Raw genomic sequence first — 25659 nt, 5'->3', positions numbered from 1 at the left:
TTGAACAGCTTTCACTCAGTGAAAACCTCAGCTCAATTTATCGTTCCAATAATTAGTAATCGAATTTAATCTATACCGTGGTTTTCTGGAGCTAAATGCATAACTCATCAACAGGCAACATTGCTGCTCGTGGCGCGAAAGATAGCACACACAAATTCAGGCTACTATGTTGCACTGCACGTTTCAGTGATGCCCTCAAAGAAGTTTAACGATCATGACTAAAGATTCGCAACATGTCTTAAAATCGATTACTAATTATTGGGACGATTAATCAACATGCGGTTTTCGTTGGGTGAAAGCTGTTGAGTATCCCTTTTAGCTATGTAGGTTTTCTTTTAACCTGCGCCTCATGGGGAAACGTCATTAACAGTATAATGAAAAAATAAATTTCCCCATACTAATTTGCATGCAAACTTGAAACGGCTTGTGCTAAATCAGTTTTAATCCAAATGAGCTCAAATTTTCAGAGGACACTCAGAACATGGTAAAGAATCAGATGAGCACTGTGGAGCAAAATCGATTTTTTGAACCACCCTAATGTACATATTTTGGACAAGCCTGAGCTTCTTCGATCAATTTTAGATATGAAGAGAAGTATGAGGGTCTGTTCAAATATTACGTAACGCGAAAAACGTTGTTTTCAAGAACCCCCCACCCCCTCATAACAATCTGTAACAAAATTTAGAACTACCCCCACCCCTATGCGTAACGCGTAACAAATAGATTTTTTTTTTAATCTTGTTTTTCGTAAAATTTGAACCACGATACAATAATTTGTTTTTTTGTATATTTTATGCTATATTGAGCATCTCGAGGCAGCGTTGCCGGAAGAGGGTGAGCTCGATGGGGCCCCTCTTGAGGACTGCTGGAGTACAGTTAAAGCAGCCATTAACGACGCAGCGGAGAACAACGTCGGGTATATGGGTCGAAGTCGACGGAACGATTGGTTCGACGAAGAGTGCAGACAGATTCTGGAGGAGAAGGACGCAGCGCGGGCGGTCGCGCTGCAGCAAGGTACCCGGCAGAACGTGGAACGTTATAGACGGAAGCGGAGACAGCAGACCCGCCTTTTCAGGAGAAGAAACGCCGCCTGGAAGAAGCGGAGTGCGAGGAGATGGAACAGCTGTGCCGTTCTCAAGAAACACGCAAGTTCTACCAGAAGCTCAACGCATCTCGCAAAGGCTTCGTGCCGCGAGCCGAAATGTGCCGGGATAAGGATGGGAGCATCTTGACGGACGAACGTGTGGTGATCGAAAGGTGGAAGCAGCACTACGAGGAACATCTGAATGGCGCTGAGAGTACAGGCAGTGAAAGTCAAGGCAGCGGAGGAGATGACTACGTCAGTTCAGCGGACGATGGAAGCCAACCAGCCCCACCTTGAGGGAAGTTAAGGATGCCATTCAACAGCTAAAGACCAACAAAGCCGCTGGTAAGGATGGTATCGGAGCTGAGCTCATCAAGATGGGCCCGGAAAAGCTGGCCACTTGCCTGCACAAACTGATAGTCAGAATCTGGGAAACCGAACAGCTACCGGAGGAGTGGAAGGAAGGGGTTATATGCCCCATCTACAAGAAAGGCGACAAACTGGAGTGTGAGAACTTTCGAGCGATCACCATCCTTAATGCCGCCTACAAAGTGATATCCCAGATCATCTTCCGTCGTCTGTCACCATTAGTGAACGAGTTTGTGGGAAGTTATCAAGCCGGCTTCGTTGACGGCCGCTCGACAACGGACCAGATCTTTACTGTACGGCAAATCCTTCAAAAATGCCGTGAATACCAGGTCCCAACGCACCATCTGTTCGTTGATTTCAAGGCGGCATACGACAGTATAGACCGCGTAGAGCTATGGAAAATTATGGACGAGAACAGCTTCCCTGGGAAGCTTACCAGACTGATCAAAGCAACGGTGGATGGTGTGCAAAACTGTGTGAAGATTTCGGGCGAACACTCCAGTTCGTTCGAATCGCGCCGGGGACTAAGACAAGGTGATGGACTTTCGTGCCTGTTGTTCAACATTGCGCTAGAAGGTGTTATGCGGAGAGCCGGGTGGAACAGCCGGGGTACGATTTTCAACAGATCCAGTCAATTTATTTGCTTCGCGGATGACATGGACATTGTCGGCCGAACATTTGCAAAGGTGGCAGAACTGTACACCCGCCTGAAACGTGAAGCAACAAAAGTTGGACTGGTGGTGAATGCGTCAAAGACAAAGTACATGCTTGTGGGCGGAACCGAGCGCGACAGGGCCCGCCTGGGAAGCAGTGTTACGATAGACGGGGATACCTTCGAGGTGGTCGAGGAATTCGTCTACCTCGGATCCTTGCTAACGGCTGACAACAACGTTAGTCGTGAAATACGAAGGGGCATCATCTGTGGAAGTCGGGCCTACTACGGGCTCCAGAAGAAACTGCGGTCGAAAAGATTCGCCACCGCACCAAATGTGTCATGTACAAGACGTTAATAAGACCGGTTGTCCTCTACGGGCATGAAACATGGACAACGCTCGAGGAGGACTTGCAAGCACTCGGAGTATTCGAGAGACGGGTGCTTAGGACTATCTTTGGCGGTGTGCAAGAAGACGGTGTGTGGCGGCGAAGAATGAACCATGAGCTCGCCCAACTCTACAGCGAACCCAGTATCCAGAAGGTAGCTAAAGCCGGAAGGGTACGATGGGCAGGACATGTTGCAAGAATGCCGGACAGCAACCCTGCAAAGATGGTGTTCGCTTCCGATCCGGCAGGTACGAGACGGCGTGGAGCGCAGCGAGCGAGATGGGCAGACCAGGTGCAGAACGACTTGGCGAGCGTGGGGCGTATCCGAGGATGGAGAGATGCGGCCTCGAACCGTGCATTGTGGCGTCAAATTGTTGATTCAGTGTTATCTGTTTAGATGTAAACTAAATAAATGAAATGAATGCTATATTGAAGACAATAAATGTTTTTTGAAATTTTTTTTCTCAATTGTTACGCGTAACAATTTCTCGAAGGACCCGCACCCCCTATATTTTGCGTAACAAATCGTAACAAAAATAAAACAACCCCCCACCCCCTATTGCGTTACGTAATAGTTGAACAGACCCTGATCATTGTATACTTCTCGCCTGTATGCAGGAGAACATGCAGTATAGGACTCTTCGTAACATGCACCTGAAACACGTTTAAATTGGTTCAAACGGCAATCTTGAGGTCCTGCGGCCAAAGTTTGATTGTAATTGAGATACTAACATATTCCAATCGCTTAACATGAACTTATTGGTCACCCCACCCCAACAATGTTAATTTCTCGTTTAATCTATGTCAGTTAAGCAAATAAATGCATTTAAATGAATGTGGATACGTGTAGGTAAGTCATACCATTGACATCTGTAGGTGGCCATTTTTAAATAAGGAGAAAATGACTCTGTCCAAAATATATTCATTTTCCATGTCGAAATTATATATTTGATGTCCAAAAAGAAAATATTTCAGTTCGCAGTATATCACAGTTTACACCTTGTAAACGTAATTTACTCAAAAATTGGGCAATGGAGACACAAGACTAATCATAGGTTATGTATTTGGATGAACCTAGTGGTTTTCAATTGGTTTATACTACATATTCAATCTCGATATATTTTCTAATGAATGTCCTGCGCTTGTCCAAGATACATCATTTACCCTAATACATAAACAAAAAAACAAGTGTCTCTTGCACAGAGAAAGATCCCCCAGTGTAGAATAACTGAACCATTTAACGCAACGCAAGTTTGCTCGCTTTTCACGCGGTTTATGGAGTTTTCGTACTTTTCAAACCTTTTCAAGGTTTTGTATTGATGCTGTTTTTTTAACCGATTTTGTTCACTTGGGTTTGAAAAAAAAATCGGAGCATACGAAACAGCGATTTTTGATAAAGTCATTTTTACGCGGTTTTTTGTAATTTACCCGGTTTCAACGGTACACGGTTTGTAGCAATTGCCTGATAGACGGTTATTTGACTGCAATATTTTATGTATAAGAGAAATACGGAATTTTATTTGAGCGTATATCCTACATTAGGGGCAATTTAGGAACATTCGATACATTTTTGATTGATTGGAATTACTGCACGTTAACTTGGTCGGAGTATTAAATTTTAATCGCAAGCCACGCGCTGTTGTGGGGCCGTACACTTATTACGGTGCATTTTTCTGTGTTTTTCGAAACCCCCTCCAATGTAAATTTTTTTTCTTACACATTATTTTTTATTTATATGGAGAGTAAGAAAATGATAGTACTCCTTCCATAAGTGCTTACGTAATAAGTGTACGGTCATGAAACGCTCATGAGGGCTTGTTCATGCAATGTACAGCGTGATATGTTTTTTGGTTTATGATGTTCAAAATACAACAGCTTGTGTGCTCGAGTGTTAATGGCCCGCCCCAAAGATTTCCGGATATAGATAGTTTCAAACCATTCGTGACTTTTAAACATACATTTTAGATATGTAATTAAATGACGCATTTTGGTTAAACAGAAGGAGCTGGACTAAAATCACCAAAATTTGACACATTATTATTATGCCGTACATATTAGCCGTTTTTATAATGAGCTCGACTTCAACTGCTGTAAAATCCAGAAACCACACCATTTCAGTGGTTTCCCCACATCTTGTCATCAATTCATAATGACAACATTTTGCTGACAACGACAACAATTTTTGTCGCGACAAAACTCAAAGGTGACATGACGAACTTTTTTGTCAATAACCATGACAACTATTCTAATCCGTCTGGTTGTGCAAAACCTTAGTCGCGATGGAAAGCGTCACACGACAAATATATCGTAACAAAATAGGAATGTGACAAGATTCAAAATGTCTTGTCGGAGCGAGAGACCAGTAGTACGCTGTATCGAGCTACGTTGGTTAGGTTGAGTTGTCCAGTTTGAGGTGACTGTTTTCTCTTTGGTTTTGTCGCATGGTTTTTCTGTATGAAGGTTAGGGTGTCCCAAAATTGGACAAAGTCTGGGATTTTGGGGGCTCAACCTTCAAATGAAAGCTTAGGGTAAAACAAAAGAAAAATTGTTCTACGACAACTCTGGGAAATGACGTTTAGGGGTGACCCCGACGCGTTTTATGAAAAAAGTGCATTTTTTATAGGTAACATCGAAAATACCGGTATATCGGAAAGAAATTCGATGAAACCCATCCATTTTATATTTTTTACATTTAACTTAGGGTCTATACTTTATGGTAAAACTTTGATACCGCATGTTTTAGCTCTATATATTTTTCACTGATGCTTTAAATGCCCCACAATGATGAATTTTTCTTAATATTTTTTTATTAATGCATCCAAAACGGGTATCCATCATAATGCTTTCGAAACTAGATATACATAGAAAGATGGGGAATTTTATAACGAATATTTTGCTAAAAATAGCAACCTTCTATCTCTATCCGTTTAAAAGTTATTCACGATTTACTGCAGCTTGGAAAAAGACTTTTTGAAATTTCGGATCATAATACCTGGATCATGTTTAAGTAAAAAACGCCTACTTTTCCATACCAACCAAATGAGCGCTTTAATAACCAATATAGTATTCATATGAGTTGCATAAAATTGATTTTAATACTTATTTGAGTGTTTGTAATGGAAACCCAACGATGGACCAGCAGTAACATGACTGACTACAAATTGTTCAGTTAACTGGGTGAGTGCTCAAATAGATTGATGAATATGGTTTCAAAACTACCCATAGGTAGGTTCAGTTTTCGTGTCATGGTTTGTTGAGCTGTAGAATGTTTCTCGATAACATGGAAATTAGTTGTTTTGTGACCATCTTGATTTTTTGCAAGAACGATCATGTGAAGCAAATCCAACTAGATCATTTTGATATCGATTTGTCATATTTTACGCCATATTGAAGCTCATTTTACGCCATTGCAAAAAATAGTGTGTGCAACTAATTGCAAAACTCGATTTTATCAGCACTCGTAGTATTTATCTCATTCGGCAAGCCTCGTTGGATAAACGTACAACCATGCTGATTAAATCATCTTTTGCAACTAGTTACACAAATTACTATTATCATTATTATTTTATAATGCATATTGAAATATTTGGCATCTACCATCTACGGAATCTCTGGAAATAAGAACAATCTACACTAATTACGAACTATTTTGCCTACCAATACTGAATACAATGATAAATTGATTGCATCGATAAATCGGGACCAAAATGATCCAGCTGGATTAACTTCCCATGATCGTGCTGGTTTAAAAATCAAGTTGGTCAGAAAACAATTAATTTCCATGTTATCGTGAAACATTGCACAGCTCACCAAACCATGAAACGATAGCTGAACCTACCTATGGGTAGTTTTGAAACCATATTCATCAATCTATTTGAGTACTCACCCAGACTAACTGAACAATTTGTAGTCAGTCATGTTACTGCTGGTCCATCATTGGGTTTCCATTATAGCACTCAAATAAGTAATAAAATCAATTTTATGCAACTCATATGAATGCTATATTGGTTATTAAAGCACTCATTTGGTTGGTATGGAAAAGTAGGCGTTTCTTTACTTAAACATGATCCAGGTATTATGATCCGAAATTTCAAAAAGTCTTTTTCCAAGCTGCATTAAATCGTGAATAACTTTTAAACGGATAGAGATAGGAGGTTGCTATTTTTAGCAAAATATTCGTTATAAAATTCTCCACCTTTCTATGTATATCTAGTTTCGAAAGCATTATGATGGATACCTGTTTTGGATGCATTAATAAAAAAATATTAAGAAAAATTCATCATTTTTGGGCATTTAAAGCATCAGTGAAAAATATATATAGCTAAAACATGCGGTAGCAAAGTTTTACCATAAAGTATAGACCCTAAGTTAAATGTAAAAAGTATAAAATGGATGGGTTTCATCGAATTTCTTTCGGATATACCGGTATTTTCGATGTTACCTATAAAAAGGCAAAAATGCACTTTTTTCATAAAACGCGTCGGGGCCACCCCTAAACGTCATTTCCCAGAGTTGTCGTAGAACAATTTTTCTTTTGTTTTACCCTAAGCTTTCATTTGAAGGTTGAGCCCCCAAAATCCCAGACTTTGTCCAATTTTGGGACACCCTAATGAAGGTGACAAATCCCAGGCCCATGTGCAACAGTTTGCCGAGAATACTAACTGGCTTCTAGAATTATCATGCACTTGACATGCAATTTTAGTTTTGTCAGTGTTTAATATAATTTTGAATTGAAGACATTATACATTTGAGAAATGAATCGCATTTGTAGAGTGATATTTTATTATTATTTCAGGATATACAAAAAAGAAAAAAATCTATTCAGATCACATTTTCAGGAAAGATCAAGAAACAAATGTGGCAAAATAAAGCCTGAAATCATTATTGGATTTGTGAAAAGGCAAGCCTATCGTATTTAGCATAGGTATTCAATATTTAAAAAAATAAAAAAATGTTTTTTTTCATCAAAACTGTTTAAAACTTAACAATAACATCAGTCGGAAGTAAAAACGTTAAGTGTACGATAATAATTACAACTATTCATGATTCTCGACGTCGTTTCCATTCAAGCTCGATTAACTTGCTTTTCACATTATGTAACTTAATGACCTCTAGTGTGTCTCCTTCATCTTCCAAAAAGTCAATGAGATACTCCACACATTCCATGGCTTTGTCGTGCTTATCACGGCCCTCATCGAATCTAACAATCCTAATCGCATCGTTGGGAATCGTATTACTTTGGTCAAACTCATTTGAAGTATCAAACTCCAGGCTGGAGTTTTCCTGGCGGTTAGGCACATAGTCCACAATTTCCTGATCAGTGTAGAGGTCGCAATCCCCGGTGAGAATATTACTGTTCATATCGTAGACACTATCATTAAGCCACTGTTTCACTTCATCTGAAGACCAGTGTTGGTAAAAACTCAAAATCTCAAAACTCATGGATGATTCAAATCAAGCGTGAGTTGAAACGCACCCAACTCAGCACCTAAAAACTCATGGATGAGTTATATCATCCATTTGAATCATCGTAGGTTTTCTTTTGTTCTCCTTCGTTAAAAACAGTGAATTGACGTTTGTCGCATAGAATATTAGACACTCTTTTATGTATAAGCAATAAATTGTCCCCAAATTATTTTCAAATGCGTTTTTAAACCAAAATGATTTTTTGGCAAATGAGTGAAATGATGCGTTTTAGCATGAAAAATTCAAGCGTGATGCATTCCTTTAAAATCGCAGGCGATTTCGTTCGCACGGGAGCGCTCGTTGATTGAGATTTATGAGTGATTTTACCAACACTGCTGAAGACGGATATTCATCCAAAGCGTCAGCAAATGGTGACGTCAACGCTAGAACATCTTCATCCAAGGAGTTGTCTTCGTCACTTTCCAGAGTGAAATATGGATATTCATCGATCAGGTTTTTCCAGGATCCTTCAATAGTTTTTCCGGAAATTTCCTCCCATGATTGATGCAGCCAGCATATCACCTCACGCAATGAAATCCCTTTCAGTTTCTCCTCAATAGATAAATCTTCGTCGCTCAAAAGAAGACGCAACATCAGCTTTTTTTTGAAACGTTTTTTAATTGCATTCAAAACTCCCTGGTCCATAGGTTGGCCGAGTGATGTAACGTTGGGTGGTAAATACGCAACTTTAATGTCATCACATTCGAGAATATCACCACCATCATGGTGAGCTGAACAATTGTCAAGTAGAAGCAAAGCACGTGGTGCACGATTGTGCTTTTGAGCGAATGCTTTGACCGATGGAACAAACTGATCATAGAACCACTCCCTGAAAAGTATTCTGTTCATCCATGCTTTTTTGGAGCTTCTATAGTACACGGGTAACGATGATTTGTCCTTTGGGAGGGTTCTTGGATTTTGTGCGGTTCCCAGAAGCATCAAAGGCAATTTATTTGACCCATCTATATTGCTACAAGGCATGAAAGTAACACGGGATTTGATTACCTTCCTTCCTTCGGCTATGTCTTCATCATGCAAAGTCAACGTTCGTGATGGAAGCAGCTTGAAAAACAGCCCCGATTCATCCGCGTTGTAGATTTCATGCTTCTCATATCCATTTTCCAAAATAACCTGGAGAAAATTGCTTTTGAATGAAGTAAACGCCTCAATATCCCCGGATGCCTTTTCGCCAGAAACAGTCAGCATGCGCAATCCGTAACGTTTTCGGAACCTGTCGTACCATCCGTTCGTAGCAGCGAAAGTCACTTCGTTTGAATACTTTCGTTTTTCCTTCAGCATGGAAAATAACACCTCTGCTTTTGTTTTTACGACATCTGGTGTAATGGTATGCTTCTTATTTCTCTCCTGCAAGATCCACATGAACAGCGCTTCCTCCAAATCGATGAATCTTGCCGACTTCATAGTTCGCCTACCTGATACTCCGCTTTCCCGGAAACGATTTTCAGCTGTGCGAATTGAGTCTCTTTTACGAGAAATATTCAAAACAGTGGATTTGCAGACGTTGAAAGTTCGAGCAATTTTGTCCAGAGAATAATTCCCTAAATCCAGCAGCTCAATCACTTCTAGCTTCTGCAGAAGGGTAAGTGTCGTGTGCCTTCTTTTTTATCACGGAAGGCACTACGTTCCCATTTGCAGCAGTCAACCTGGAATTGGTAAAAGCGTTCATCAATGCAGTGCCGAGAAAAAGTTATTAGGAATATTACCTTCTGGGGGATTGATTAGTTTTTATCTGATTCATGGTTCTGTTTTTACGTTTATCAACGATAATCAGCAGGATCAACTAATTCAGTAGGCCTAAACAATTCGCGTGAGAAAGAAATATTCAAAACAATAACAAATAATAAGGTAACCAGATACTCTCCAATATCAACATGTATAGGGTTACCAGTTGTTCAAATTAAAAGAGGACCCCGTTAATTTGAATAAGGTGCCGTTCAAATTACCGGGGGAAAGTTTATCCTAAATAAGAGAATTAGTCGATTGCCCCAATAAAATTGTTTGACGGGAAAAGTCAATTTGGCCTCAAAAAATATTTATACAATTACTAGCTGTATGTACCCGGCCTTGCTCGGAGTTGCCAGTTTAATTCGCAGTTTTTTTCACCATCGGAATTGGAATAGGTCAAAAGGATAATTGTGTTTTCTTATTGATATTTCATCATTTGATTAAAAGAAGGTAGATTACATTTGAAAACATTGACTGATTTTGAAAATGGGATCAAACCCAAAATCGCTTTATTCCGGGCAAACGTCTATTTCTAAAGAAGGAAAAACATACACCGATGCCTTATTCCGGAAAACGTCTATTTTTAAAGAAATGATCACATTTGCCGTCCAGAAGGAAACACTTTAATCATTGCTTTTCTCTGGGCAAACCATGATTTCGATGAAGTGTTGAGTTGATCGATCCCTGTCATCTTCGCCTTCTTAAGAAAAGAATGTTTGTTCCAAATTTGGTTGAAATCGGGCAAGGGGTACAGAAGTTATGCTGGAACATTGGATCATTGCATACCTTGCTTTTATTTATTAATCTTGAATCATTATCATATAATTATCATACCTTTTAAAATTTGGAATAAAGGTTACTCGATTATGGATCACTATGCAATTTGATCATTCATAATCATCAATCATTAATCATATCGATCGTTAATCATTAACCATACACATAGTGTGTCAACATTTAATCACGATCGGTAATCGTTAATCATAATCCAACGGTTTTTTTCATTATTCATAATCGTTAATTATTGTCAAAAATGAATTTAATCATTAATCATTATCAGTCATCATTGTCGAAAATGAATTAATCATTAATCATAATCTTTAATCATTGAGTTGAATGATTTAATCATTTAATCTGCTTAGAATTGGTCCTGGGGTCAGGAGTTACACTGAATTGCCCGTTTTCTAAAGACAACCGCTTTCCCTTTACCCTTCCTCTTTTCTCAACGGCCATTTCACCCCTTTGTTATCTTCTCCTAGGGATAGAAAATGTGTGTACCAAATTTGGTTGAAATCGGTACAGGGATTCAGAAGTTACACTAAATTGCCCGTTTTCTGAACAATACCCTCCCTTCAGACCCCTACCCCTTATCCAAATTTCCTCCCGTACGATCGGCTCCTCATAGTGAATATGTGTACAAAATTTGATTGAAATCGGTCCTGGGGTTGGGAGTTACACTGAGTTGCTCGTTTTCCAAAGACAACACCTCCCCTATACCCTCCCCTTTTTTCCAATGACCATCCCATCCCCTTTGTTATCTTTTCCTTATGATGTAGAATGTGTACCAAATTTGGTTGAAATCGGTACAGGGGTTCATGATTTACTTTGAATTGCCCGTTTTCTAAACAAAACCCTCCCTCCAGACCCTCCCCTTTCCCAAATCCCTCCCATATGATTACCTCCTCGTAGTGAATATGTGTACAAAATTTGGTTGAAATCGGTCCTGGGAGTTGAAAGTTACACAGAATTGTTCGTTTTCTGAACAAAAACCCTCCCACCACCCTCCCCTTTTCTACATGACCATCCCACCCCTTTGTTAACTTCCCCTGAGGATAGAGAATGTCTGTACCAAATTTGGTTGAAATCGGCCAAGTGGTTCAGAAGTAGTTAGCGAACATACATACATAGATTGGTTTTTATATATATAGATTCGGAATGTGCGCGCCAAACTGCCAACCGAACGCTGTAGGTTCGAAGCACACAAAACTAACAACACGAATGAATAGAAGCTACACAGAAAGAAAAATCATTATTAAAATTAAGAAAACCGTTGGTTAAAATAAAAAGTTTCGTTGGTTCTTTTTCGTAGAGAGGTGTGTATGTTTAAAATAAAAGTACGCCACATTTCACCTCTACCATGGTTTAAAAGCTGCGTACAACTTTAAAATTAAAAGTTTGAGTTTTTGAGCCAAAACTGTAGAACTGTCAAATCCAAATTAGCACACTGTGAAAAATAAGAATGGTACAATTTTGTTCCACAATTAAATATTTATTAGCCCCATGAGAATCTCCCCCCCATTTTTTTCACCTTTTCCTTTTAAATTAAAAAACAGATCATAATAAATAATTTATGTTTTATTTTTTATTTCTTTGTTGTAAAAAATATTCTAGTATTTTGAGTTGAGGCAAAACGTGATACCTACATGCGCGGCACTATCGTAAGGGAGTCACTTCATTCACACTTGAGCCACTTATCGGGGAGCGCCGGGTGCGCATCGTAGGCATTCAGATAATCGCATCATTGTTTCCTCGCCAGCTACGAAGCCCGAAACATAAAAAAATATCTGTAAAAGAAAGCAGAAATCTTATATAAGTACAGACATGCAATGCTTCCGACCAGCAAAAGCAGCGCCCAACTTTGTTTTCTATTCTCGTCATGTTGGGCGCTTTTTTGCGATGGCTGAAATTAGTATACACACTGCGGCACCGGTGCTGATCCCTTCCGTTTTACGGATTCTTTTTTTGTTCTTGTTAACAAAATATAACTTACCTTCCGGCTCACCTTCTGGTTCCGTGTGGCGGGCAGTGCTTTCCATTGCCGTCGAATTTTCTTCAGCGATGGTCTGGTCTGCCACAAAATCCATCTGGCTAGATAGTTCTTATGGTCGCTTAATTTTCCGCATATTGGAAAATCCCAAAAGTAAGCACACCGAATAAAACACTTTTCGGACACTCCTGTCCTGTTGCGGTACGTTAAAAAAAATCTGTTGTGTGGCAAGAGAAAGTGGAGTGGCTGTCAATGTTCAGTGCACACTGCGACTTTTAAATAAATAGTGGTCAAAAATATTTCTATCAATTGACTTGAAAAAAATTAATCATGTAAAATAAGTTTAGTATATTTTCTTTTTTTAATAAGTATAGCTTTTTCAATTCTTAAGTACAAAACATATAACAAATCAGTAATTCAAGTTATGATTCAAATAAATAAACTGGTTTTACATGTTTTTTAAACTTAAAAATTCCCTTCGTTGTAGCTGGACCCACGACCCTCAGTACGCTAAGACTGGTACCCTCTGTGCTGGTACTTTCTTCAACTTTCAATCGAAGCTGGTTTTGTTTTTTAACCACCTCATGTATTCCATAGTGCCTGAAAAAAACACTCGGTAAACTTTTTTTTCATTTTCTCTTTTTGGGGAATAGTTTATTGGTGATTGATTTGACAGTTCTACAATTTTTAAGTTGAATGGAAGAACTTTTAATTTTAACTTAACAGCAATGAAAAATTAACTTTCATATAAAAAAATTACTTTTACCAAAGCCAGTTTCATTTTTAATTTCAAGAAAATCGAGTACTTTTCAAGTTGAAAGTGCAAAACTGTCTTTAAAACCATGTTTGTTTGTGTACACACGATGCTCTGCTTTGCGCGGTCTCGCGGTTCAACCAAGTGCTTTTGACCAGTAATGCAAAGAAATAATAAAAAGAAAATAATTTGAAATTAATAAACCCAACAATTTTAATAAATATGGAATCTACATTGTCTTTTTTATTTTTTGTACCGAAATATAATTTACCGCGAAATGGCCGCGAATTTTCAGATTTTTTGAATTGGCTGTCCGCGAAATTTTGAAAATTTTGTCGCGAATTTCCAGCACCCCTCACTGAGCTTAATTCCCATCTAAATTGTATGTGCAACGCACATATATTTTTGCAATCAAGCTTTGCAAATATTTTTTATTAATCTTGCACATAAAACTTGAGATTTGACGACTTTTTAATTTTATGTGCAACGCATATATAGAATAAATGCAAATAGTGTATTATTTTATTAGCATTTCCAATATATTTTAAATGCAGCTGCAAATATTATTCATGCGGCCTGCTATATAAACCCAGAGAATTTTGTTTTTGTTTGGATTATAGAACCAAAGAAAACACAATATGTCAGGGAATAGCTTGTTTATTTCCAGCTGATAAGAATTATTTGATAATGATTGGGTGAAGCTAAACTATTAACAATTTAGAAGCTTTAAAAAGTTGGCACTAACTACATATCGAGATGAGAGGGCTCAACAGTGACTGGCCCTCACCTTGAGCCGTCACACCAGATGGTTCGCCACAGAAAGAAGAAGAAGAGAGGGGAAAATATTGCCGCACAATATCTTTTGCTGCCCTTAAAACATGTTTGTTCAAGTTGGTTGATTTAGTCGGTTATCTAATCGGCCGTTTGTTCCACAGATGGTTCTGGAAGTTCACAGTCGATTTTCCACCCAACTTAAACAGGAAGTCGACGTAGTAGAAAGATTTCACATGTTTCGGATGAAAATGGCAGCGGTTTCATCGATAGTTCATTTGTTCGGAATCATTGCCTTTTGGGTCATCACTGAAAATAAGGCAAGAAAGAAAAAACATTTTACCTTCAGAATCACCTCAAATCGATTACCAAATCAAAGCAACTCAAAATTTAACTCACCTTCGCTGCAAAGATACCGTTGTCGATCTGCTAGATTCAGCCATTATGAAAAAGTTACCCAAGGCGAGGATATACTGGCACAATGAAAACTTGCTGGTGATGCCTGCGACTATAGTTAGCTCTGCATTTTTGGTAACGTACATGGCCGGAATTCAAACGAAACTGAAAAATGTAAAGTAATTAGAAGATAGTTTGGGTATAATAAACAGAATTTACTTACATTTTTCCGCAAGATGAAAATTTCGTCGAACAGCCACCAGCCAACCATGTTGTTGAGAAAAAAAAAATTGTTCGCTATTGAATTTTATGTGCAAGTATTGATAGTTATCAACTATCGATCATTGCACATAAAATTTATTACATGACCTAATAGTATATAAATAAATTTCCATTATATTGTATGTAGTTAGTTATTGAAGATCGTTGTTGATAAATAAATTTTAAATGCTGCATATAGAGTCGTGTTGAAGCCATTCGAATCTATTCTATATGATTCACGCACATAAAATATAACGTTAATTTAATTTCAGTGTAGTGAGCACGTAAAATGTACCTAAAAAATCAGGTTGAAACAACGTTTAGATTGTTTGGAGTGTAATGACTCTTCGGCTGAGTCAGGTGCGTATTCGACACATACATTATACATTGTGTGGGATTCATAGCCTCGCGGTTAGCGACGTCAATCGTCCAGATGCCAGCACATGGAGTGTGGGTTCGATTCCCACCCCGGTGAAGGAGAAAAAATTTCGTAAAGCGAAAAGCTCTCCACTGGTCCACTGGGTGTAGTGTAAATGTCCTGTCCGTTGTCTCATGCTAGATGTTGAGTGTTCAGTCTGTGCGACCTATGGTCGAAGACGGTGATTCTGCCTTTATTTGAAATAAATATGTTGTTGCGCTTATCTTTTTTAGAATGCTGCGGCGGTCTTACACTCGCAGGCTCGACTGCGAAGGTAAACGTCAAGATAGCCGTCATGTTAAAAGATAGGCAGAATTTTTCCTTTCAAAACAAAACCACGTGCTTTTCGCCAAATGGCAGCAGTATTCGAGAGTGAGAGGCAACCAGAGTGACTGAGTACGTGGAGAGCGTTTATCATGGCAAGTGCATACGGTGGGTAAGATTTTCATTGACTCCGTCGTGTTTAGAGACCGTTGCGATTACCTGAGAAACAACCACCAGGAAGCCGCAGTATTCTATTTTATCTCGAGATGCATAATATTGTGCATTTAGACCAAAACTGTATGTGTGACGCTGATGAACTGGCAGCACTACCCACTTCCGACGAGGTTCACATGGAAAAATGAAATAAATATGCAGCACTGCATGGTGCTATCTGCCACAGAGTAGAGCTTGTTTCATCGCGGACAACTTTGCTGGCACCAAATTGAAATTTGGAAGTCGATTTCCACATTTCTGAACGCTCTTCCGACAATGTGTTGATGGCAAACTCAAATTTTGTTTTGACGTTTACGATGTCGGAAGTTCGGAAGCAAAACGTCGGAAGTCGGAATACAATTTAGTGCTGGTGATACAATATTTTGACACAATACCAAACTTTCAAAATAAGATTAGAAAATGTTTAAATCACATTCTTTTTTCACTCTGTGTGGAACAAAGGGAAAAAAGAACTGTCACGGGGCACAACTCAGAAGTCATTTTTAAATATCCTCGAGACACCGATACATGAACTTCTTCCATGAAGGACTTGTAGCTACCGACGAACCGACGTGTCACCTCATGGTAAAAAAAAATCAAATTTGTTGCCCACGACGCCTTGATGAAAAATCATCGAACACTACTGCCACCACCATAAAGGCTCGCGAAGTTTTCGTAGCTCAGCCACAAACCTACGTGTATTAACATTGCAGCGGAGTTGTATCTTTTTTTTTTTTTTTTTTGTTGGGGCGTAGAACCACTGCGTCCATTGAGTTGAACTTTTGTGGTATACCCTGATTACTCTAAACTATGTATTCGCATCTTGTAGGTTGATCACCATTTGTCAAGTAAACAACCTATGACGCGTCTTTTATCCAAGGAAGAAAAAGCCTTCATTGTAAAAACTCAGTGTGAAATTGTGAATAAGTTGTATCTTAGCTCGTTTGATAGGAGCGATCGCCCGCAAAAGCGAATGACCGTTAAAAAGTGTGGGACAATCAGAGAGCGCCAGTGACACGTCGGTTCGTTGGTGTTGTAACCACTCTTTAACTATAAGTTCGTCAGGTTTCAAATAATCATTAATATCCAGGTTTGCATTCCATATGTAGCCTTCTTGGTGTACGGATTAAACGAGTGCCAATACCGCATCTAATCATTACCTTTTTATCGGCGAAATACGTCTGCGCATTGTGCGGATTCGTTGGCAGGAGGACAGAGTTGAATGTCGGTTCAACACACTCCGACCGGACCACGGTAAAATAGTCCTTCATGGGAGAGTTCTACAGATATTCCGGAAGGCGGTAGTGTGGAAGACCAATAGACCACCATTAGACCACCACCTGTGACTGCAAAAGACGCGAATACGGTCAGCTGAAACGCTGAATGGGGTAAACGTCCAAATATCCACTCAGAAATTGTTACAGATGCTAACAAATGAATCAATACCAAATTTTCAAAACGGCTTATCTGCTTTTGTAAACAAAGATTCAAACGTCGATTTGTCGAATCTGAGAACACTCCCACGCAAACCAACACCATCAACACATAGATGAAGACTTTGGATACCGTTTGGCGGTATTAGTTTGCGTGGGAGTGCTCTCAGATTCAACAAATCGACGTTTGAATCTTTGTTTACAAAAGCAGATAAGTCGTTTTGAAAATTTAGTATTGGAATGATTTGTTTATCTGCAAACTTAACTCATTTCACAGTATTCGGTAAATTTTACCGAAATCTCAACAGCAGATCTGTTCCGTAATTATTTTACAGATTTTTCGTATTTTTTCCATTGTTTAACTGTCAAAATCACCGAAAATCAGTAAAATTATTTACCGAAAAGTTCTGCTGTTGAGATTTCGTTAAAATTTTACCGAATTCGGCGATTTATTTTAAGTGTGTGCTTTATCGGTCAGTTCTACTCAAAGTATGGGGGAGTTCGAAGTACAGTGATCGTTCGCTAATTGGGGCACGACCTTACCGCAACTACACGGACATCTTCAAGTACCCATTAATGGGTACTTTCGTACCCATTTCGAATAAAAGCGGCATAACTCATTTAATGAGTAAACTCGATTTACTCATTAATGGGTACGCTAGCGAAACTTCAATAAATGAGTAGTTTTCACTCCTAGTTATTATTGATAAAATGGGTACAAAAGCCCCAATAAATTTCTTCGTTTGTTTGAGGTTATGTTTCAAATGCAATGGAAACAACTTATAAATAGATTTAATAAAAAAAAATTAATGTTTAATTTATTTTCTGTGATGTATTAAACATACATAATACTGCTTCATAATATAAAAAGTAATCTCAATAATTTTCTTAAATAATAATGTTTAAAACTTTTACACGATGCATTTTTGCCACAACATTTTGCGTTTTCTTCGGTGGATTGATCCGTACACGGATGGTGATGCAACAAGCATCATGCTAGGGGTATCACACCAGTGTCTCATCCTGCAGCCGGCCATAGTCCCTGATGATTGGAGTGGACCAAAAGTTGTGCTGGTAATCTCACGATCATTCGAAATTTCCCCCATCTGCGTACTGCTTTCTGGAACAAGAAAAACGATTGGAAGTCAGTAGAGCCGCGTATTTCGGTTAAATTCTGGGGTCGAATTGAAATTCAAACATACGTATCAATTCCAATAAACTTACCGTATTTGTTTTTCATAGAATAAAAGGGAAATTCAATATTTTTCCCGCACGAAAATCAACGCGTCGGAACGGAGAAAAAATGGTGTTAACATTTATTTCTGAAATGAAGCGTACAATTTACCCATTATCGTATAGGAAGCGAGGAATTTCAATATGAGGTTTAAATACCCATTATTTGTATTTAAAAAAATACCCATTGTTTGACATTTCAGTACTGCGACAAATAATGGGTACATGAAACCCAATTAATGGGTATTTTCAAGCTTCCGTGTAGCGAATGCCGTTCGCTAATTGGGGCGTTTTGACAAGCATCAATGTTGTTTACTTTTTACATTGAACAAAAGAAAATTTATCGCGCCAGCAAATATCGATCCCGCCAAACACGGAAGCAAAACGTCAACGTGTTTTTGACATCACATTCTGACGTTTACCTGCTTTTTAATTGGGTTTCGCCCCAATTAGCGAACCCCCAACTAAAAAGCGCCCCAACTAGAAAAAATCCAATTAGCGAACGTTCACTGTAGTAATGACGTTTCGTAGCGAATCAGATCTTACAACCGGGCGGCAAGGACAAACTCCGGTAAGAAAAAAATCATAAGGATGATGTTACTCTAAATTATTTTGAAAGAGAAGCTGATTTTAAAGATTGCTTGTCTTGGCACGGTGGTTTCCTTACCACCAACCAAGCCGTCCACAACCAGGACGTTAGGCAAGAAGATTCACGCTTCGATTGTTGTGCTGCTCAATAGATGGTCTTTCAGCCGTTATTGGCCATCCGTGCCTGTTGGCCAGTCGGCGGTAAATCTCGCGCCTACAATACCCCAGCCGAGGCCTGGGTCGTTCGTCACCCGACAACTTTCGGGCGGAAGTGCCTGAAGATCCACGTGATCAACCCTAAACCTACCTGCGGCCCCTCGCCGTGTTCGACCTGCCTCCGGCGAGGCCACAATAAGGTTTTACATCAAATAAACATAACCTCAAAAACTCAATCGAATGAACTCAATTTGACATTTATCGGTGGTAGGTTCATGAGGTTCATCCTATCTCCCGCAGCAAGCGGATGAACCTTTGTTTATATACAAACCACTGATACCTGTCAAATATGGAAGAAATTCACCAGGACGCAGCCGTGGCTACATACGTGTGACGTCACACTGTGAAACCATATACCCGAGAGAAGCCTCCATGTCCAACCTCAAACAGTCGAGTCGAGACGCAGAATAAGTACAATTAATGCAGTTTGAAAAAAATTTCATATGAAAACGTTTCCTTTGCATGTAGCCTGAAACGATTCTTGACAGGCCTTGGTTCGGATTTAGAAATAAATTTGATCTCTCACTTATGATGTTTTATACGTTTACTATAAAGAGCATTTTTATTCATTAGACCAGAGAGCCAAATGTATTATATATTATTGTTATTTTTATGAATACTTCAAATTATATTCTAATATATCACGATATTTTTTCTTGAAATAAAATTATTCTATTGAAACAAAACATGCCTTTAGGTGTTTTGCATGTATTCTTCAAACATTCCTTAAGTTATATACATTCCTAAACAAAGTACACAATATTGTCATCTAAATTATCAATTTTTCTCCTCACCCATTCAGCTTGGAAGGCCACATTTGTGAATACTACCGGAACACCTTCTCCACAACTCACTCCCCAGGACAAAATTCCAGCTAGCACATGAGAACCGTTTCGTTCACACACCAAAGGGCTACCACCGGAACCCTTACATGAATCTAATCCAGCTTTCCCTCCAGCGCACAGAAAGCTCTTGTGCATCCGAAACCGTCTGCCTAATGTAGAATTAGACCTCAGTCGCTCCTCACAACTGGAGCCTTCGATCAGAGGCATAGAAACAAACCGTAGAATAGATTCCTCTTGCGCAGGACTTGACGGAGATGCTCCCCAACTGGTCAACACGCAGTTCCCATCTTTGAAATCGCTTGCTTGCGTTGGGAGACAAACATTTCCCACATTCGAAAAGGATTCATCCAAAGGAACATCCAGGATCAAAACTGCGATATCATTGTACAGCGAACCCGAGTAATAGTCTGGATGGAGGAAAATACGACTGACGACTCGCCTCTGGCTTGGCAATCTTTCTTGACTATGACGACGGTCCCAGTCACCTGCTACGATCTGAAACCGCTCTGGTTGATCGCGTGCACTAAAATTATACAAACGATTGATTACTGTTTATCAAGGATGTTTGTGAAAGTCATTACTTACTTAGCAATGCAGTGACCCGCGGTTACCACAGCATTGGACGTGACCAATGCACCGCCGCATTTATACAGGAAACTGCCGTTACCAATTCGCTCCTCCAGGTAGACCGACCAAGGGAACTCACCGAAGTTTGCCGTTCCTTCGAGGGGATCTTCGATGCTTTCATCCGATTCCTGGAAATGAATGCGACTTGCAATAGCAAGTCGGCGCTGTCCACACTTTTTAGCTTTTGCTGGTCTCGGCGGAGCTGCAGTAGAAGTCGCATGAACTGATGGCGTTCTAATCGAAGATGAGGTTGTTTCACTTTTTTCCGAATAAGGTCGTGAATCGGAGAAAACTATCGGCTTGTACGGCGTTGTAGTCGATGGAAGACCTGGGGTGGAGATTTGGACAGGAGGTGTAGTTTGAAAAATAAACTCGGCATCGGGTTCCAAGGGGTGTTCATGGCTGTTTAGCTCCTGCAGGAGTGCGGATATTTCCAATAGCAGTGATTGGTTCGGGGCTTCTGGTACGACTGGAAGATCTATTGCAGGTACCGCGGCGTGCAAGGCGATTGGTGTTACAGGTTCGACGGGTCGAGGAGGTACAGTTGAGACGTGGGAATGATGTTGGGAAATGATTTGGTGCTTTCGGCAGCAGATCTGCTCAACGCCGCAAAGACTATCCCTGGAAATGGAAGTGCAAAAAACGGGTTTAGGTAACCTCATAATTTGGGAAAGTTTTCCGCTGGATTTTGATCGTCAAAGCAGTGTTCGATTGTATTATTGTGAAGCAACCGGAATCACTGTGTGCATGGAGAGTGTTTATCATGACAAGTGCATATGGTGGGTAATATTTTTATTAACTCTGTCGTGTTTATTGACTGTTGCGATTACTTGAAAAACAACCAGCAGAAAGTCGCAGTATTCTATATTGTACTTCCAGTTGAAAACCGAAGTGGACTCTCGCGACAATCGAGTTTTCTCCCGTTTCCTTTTGTCGCAACTACGTCGCGACTAGTGCGCATCATGGCGCATGGCGGTGGCATAGATGCGCACTAGTCGCGATGCAGTTGCGACATCAGGAAATAAGGAAAAACTCAATCGTCGCGAGAGCTCACTTCGATTTTCAACTGGATGCACAATATTTTCTCGAGATGCATAATATGTAGCAAATTATGTTGCTAATTGGCGTGATCTGAAGAGCCCCGCACATAGGATACGTATGTGTTGCGTTTGACAGTTTTCCGAAGGTAATCCGTTTGGGATTCCAAATCCGTTCGAAATTCCGAAGGGAATCCGTTCGGAATTCCGAAGGGAATCCGTTCGGAATTCCGAAGGGAATCCGTTCGGAATTCCGAAGGGAATCCGTTCGGGATTCCGAAGGGAATCCGTTCGGGATTCCGAAGGGAATCCGTTCAGGATTCCGAGGGGAATCCGTTCGGGATTCCGAAGGAAATCCGTTCGGGATTCCGAAGGGAATCCGTTCGGGATTCCGAAGGGAATCCGTTCGGGATTCCGAAGGGAATCCGAAGGGAAACCGTTCGGGATTCCGAAGGGAATCCGTTCGGGATTCCGAAGGGAATCCGTTCGGGATTCCGAAGGGAATCCGTTCGGGATTCCCAAAGGGAATCCGTTCGGGATTCCCAAAGGGAATCCGTTCGGGAATCCTGATAGGAATCCGTTCGGGAATCCTGAAAGGAATCCGTTCGGGATTCCTGAAAGGAATCCGTTCGGGATTCCGAAAGGAATCTGTTCGAGATTCCTGGAAGGACGGGATTCCGAAGGGAATCCTTTCGGGATTCCGAAGAAAATCCGTTCGGGATTCCGAAGGAAATCCGTTCGATTCCGAAGGAATCCTTTCGGGATTCCGAAGGAATCCTTTCGATTCCGAAGGAATCCTTTCGGGATTCCGAAGGAATCCTTTCGATTCCGAAGGAATCCTTTCGATTCCGAAGGAATCCGTTCGGGATTCCGAAGGAATCCGTTCGATTCCGAAGGAATCCGTTCGGGATTCCGAAGGAATCCGTTCGGGATTCCGAAGGAATCCGTTCGGGATTCCGAAGGGAATCCGTTCAGGATTCTGAAGGAATCCGTTCGGGATTCCGAAGGAATCCGTTCGATTCCGAAGGAATCCGTTCGGGATTCCTAAAAGGAATCCTTTCGGGATTCCTAAAAGAAATCCGTTCGGGATTCCTAAAGTAAATCCGTTCGGAATTCCTAAAAGAAACCCGTTCGGGATTCCGAAGGGAATCCGTTCGGGATTCCGAAGAGAATCCGTTCGGGATTCCGAAGGGAATCCGTTCGGGATTCCGAAGGGAATCCGTTCGGGATTCCGAAGGGAATCCGTTCGGGATTCCGAAGGGAATCCGTTCGGGATTCCGAAGGGAATCCGTTCGGGATTCCGAAGGGAATCCGTTCGGGATTCCGAAGGGAATCCGTTCGGGATTCCGAAGGGAATCCGTTCGATTCCGAAGGAATCCGTTCAGATTCCGAAGGGAATCCGTTCGGGATTCCGAAGGGAATCCGTTCGGGATTCCGAAGGGAATCCGTTCGGGATTCCGAAGGGAATCCGTTCGGGATTCCGAAGGGAATCCGTTCGGGATTCCGAAGGGAACCCGTTCGGGATTCCGAAGGGAACCCGTTCGGGATTCCGAAGGGAACCCGTTCGGGATTCCGAAGGGAACCCGTTCGGGATTCCGAAGGGAACCCGTTCGGGATTCCGAAGGGAACCCGTTCGGGATTCCGAAGGGAACCCGTTCGGGATTCCGAAGGGAACCCGTTCGGGATTCCGAAGGGAACCCGTTCGGGATTCCGAAGGGAACCCGTTCGGGATTCCGAAGGGAATCCGTTCGGGATTCCGAAGGGAATCCGTTCGGGATTCCGAAGGGAATCCCGTTCGGGATTCCGAAGGGAATCCCGTTCGGGATTCCGAAGGGAATCCGTTCGGGATTCCGAAGGGAATCCGTTCGGGATTCCGAAGGGAATCCCGTTCGGGATTCCGAAGGGAATCCCGTTCGGGATTCCGAAGGGAATCCGTTCGGGATTCCGAAGGGAATTCCGTTCGGGATTCCGAAGGGAATTCCGTTCGGGATTCCGAAGGGAATTCCGTTCGGGATTCCGAAGGGAATTCCGTTCGGGATTCCGAAGGGAATTCCGTTCGGGATTCCGAAGGGAATTCCGTTCGGGATTCCGAAGGGAATTCCGTTCGGGATTCCGAAGGGAATTCCGTTCGGGATTCCGAAGGGAATTCCGTTCGGGATTCCGAAGGGAATTCCGTTCGGGATTCCGAAGGGAATTCCGTTCGGGATTCCGAAGGGAATTCGGAATTGTTCTAAAACTGCCGTTGCCGTTCTGCCGTTGCCGCTTTGCCGCAAACCAACCCACAATGTGAACGGTTGTAAGTCGAGACTGGTAGTTCAAAATAGCCGCAAACAGTTTATTTTTGTAACATTTTTTCATTATTTTCACTCTTATTAGCATAATAAAAGAAGGGCATAATAACTAGCCATTTCTTAGAAAATATCTACATGCGTAGGCAGATTTTTATACAAAAATATAATTATTCACAATTTATCTCTAAAAGTACCTCAGGCATTTTTATTTGTTGATCTTGATTGGGACGTTTGACGTTTACCGCTTTGATGTTCCGCAACTTTCCAAATTTCTGTGATTTAGTACAATGTCACTTTTGCCGCAACGCCTTCATTGTGGGCTGCACCATATAGTTCCATGTGTTGGAAATTTGCCGTTACCGTTCTGCCGCATTGCCGTTCACATTGTGTTTGGGCACTAAGGCTATTTTAGAGCCAATACAAAGCTTGTTAGCTTTGTGATAGTGGCATTATAGTCACACGTACGGCTTAATTAAATGCTTACAGTTACTTGGGAATGACATTAACATTCATAGAATGCCAGTTTGTCCATGCAGCATCAGAACACATTTTTAGTCCCATATAAATTAGAAATGCAAATTAAAAATAGCTCCGGGGCTCCAAAAAGTTTTTTTTTCTTGCAGATTCACAATATTTTAAAATATTGATACAGTGATCGTTCGCTAATTGGGGCACGAACTCACCCCAACTAGCGAATGCCGTTCGCTAATTGGGGCGTTTTGACAAGCGTCAATGTTGTTTACTTTTCGCATTGAACATATGAAAATTTTACGCGCCAGAAAATATCGACCCCGCCTAACACAGAAACATAACGTCAACGCATTTTTGACATCGCATTCTGATGTTTAGCTGCTTTTTAATTGGGTTTCGCTCCAATTAGCGAACCCCCAACTAAAAAGCGCCCCAACTAGAAAAAAAACCCAATTAGCGAACGTTCACTGTATCCCTAAACAACCCAATCGACCTTTTCAGTCAAAATTTTTCACTCACTCAATCGATTCTTTATTTTATTTATGGTTAATTTTCCCAAAGTACCCATATTTTTTCGCTTCCAAGTATTTAAAAAAATTTAAACAAAAAATCAAAAAAAGGGTGAATTTTTCAGGCCGGTTCGCACGTGCAGCGAACCGTTTTTAAGTTGGGGGTTCGCTAATTGGGGCGAAACCCAATTAAAAAGCAGCTGAACGTCAGAATGTGATGTCAAAAACGCGTTGATGTTTTGTTTCCGATTTTCTGGCGCGTAAAATTTTCCTTTGTTCAATGCAAAAAGTAAACAACATTGACGCTTGTCAAAACGCCCCAATTAGCGAACGGCATTCGCTAGTTGGGGTGAGGTCGTGCCCCAATTAGCGAACGATCACTGTATTGGGGTTTCTAATGGATATCCAGATGGGATTTCGAAGGTAACTGACCTTTCCCGTCAAACATCGTATCTAATTTTGTTGTCTCAGTCGTTTCTTTGGCTTTAAGGTCAACTTTCCCATATTTTTGAAGCCTTTAACTATTTTGAAAATCGAAAACAAAAGCCTAAAAACTGCTGCACGTGTGAATCGGCCTGAAAAATTCAAAATCGGCCAAATGTTAGGCCAATCTTGTAAAATTGCACTTTCTCATTTTTTTGTTAAAATTTTAAAAATACTAAGAGGCGTAAACAAATATGGGATTTTCGGGAAAGTTGACCTTAAACAACATAAAGAACCGATTGAGCGAATAAAATTTTTGACGGTAAAGGTCAAATTTCTCGTCAAACATTTTTATTGTTTCAATCGATTCTTATGGGCCAAACACAATTGATACGTTTGCGTGCGTTTTGACAGTTTTCTCATGGGAAAACTGTCA

At 40.6% G+C, this 25659-nt stretch overlaps 2 protein-coding genes and 1 long non-coding RNA gene across 5 annotated transcripts in view; all 3 read right to left on the bottom strand.

Annotated features, from left to right (window-relative positions):
- Nucleotides 1-7534: 7534 nt before the first annotated feature.
- LOC134206992 (jerky protein homolog-like) lies at nt 7535-9788 on the bottom strand. The gene is made up of 3 exons (XM_062682734.1): nt 9685-9788; nt 8380-9624; nt 7535-7893 (listed from the first exon to the last, which is right to left on the bottom strand). Exons 2-3 carry the CDS (start codon nt 9380-9382, stop codon nt 7535-7537), a joined length of 1362 nt encoding a protein of 453 aa, XP_062538718.1. The 5' UTR covers nt 9383-9624; nt 9685-9788.
- A 2255-nt stretch (nt 9789-12043) lies between these two features.
- LOC134210912 (uncharacterized) lies at nt 12044-12942 on the bottom strand. The gene is made up of 2 exons (XR_009978888.1): nt 12477-12942; nt 12044-12270 (listed from the first exon to the last, which is right to left on the bottom strand). It is a non-coding gene; the product is annotated as an uncharacterized LOC134210912 (long non-coding RNA).
- A 6607-nt stretch (nt 12943-19549) lies between these two features.
- The window catches only part of LOC134205770 (phenoloxidase-activating factor 2-like), a 56559-nt gene continuing 50449 nt past the window's right edge, over nt 19550-25659 (bottom strand). For all 3 annotated transcript variants that reach the window (XM_062681352.1, XM_062681350.1, XM_062681351.1), the window contains 2 exons: nt 20451-21113; nt 19550-20388 (listed from right to left, as the gene is read on the bottom strand). In XM_062681352.1, the coding sequence (XP_062537336.1) occupies nt 19764-20388; nt 20451-21113 (1288 nt within the window). In that variant the 3' untranslated portion in view covers nt 19550-19763. The remainder of the gene's footprint in view (nt 20389-20450; nt 21114-25659) is intronic.

Source organism: Armigeres subalbatus, chromosome 1, assembly GCF_024139115.2.
Source record: "Armigeres subalbatus isolate Guangzhou_Male chromosome 1, GZ_Asu_2, whole genome shotgun sequence".
Lineage (NCBI taxonomy): Eukaryota > Metazoa > Arthropoda > Insecta > Diptera > Culicidae > Armigeres > Armigeres subalbatus.
This window is presented reverse-complemented; position numbering and strand designations above follow the sequence as displayed.

What these genes read in the sequence shown, in the direction of transcription:
- LOC134206992 (XM_062682734.1), bottom strand. Translation starts at nt 9,382, where the DNA reads ATGAAGTCGGCAAGATTCATCGATTTGGAGGAAGCGCTGTTCATGTGG. An exon ending in TCCATATTTCACTCTGGAAA is followed by an intron (nt 7,894 to 8,379) that starts GTGACGAAGACA and finishes ACTGGTCTTCAG; the next exon opens with ATGAAGTGAAACAGTGGCTT.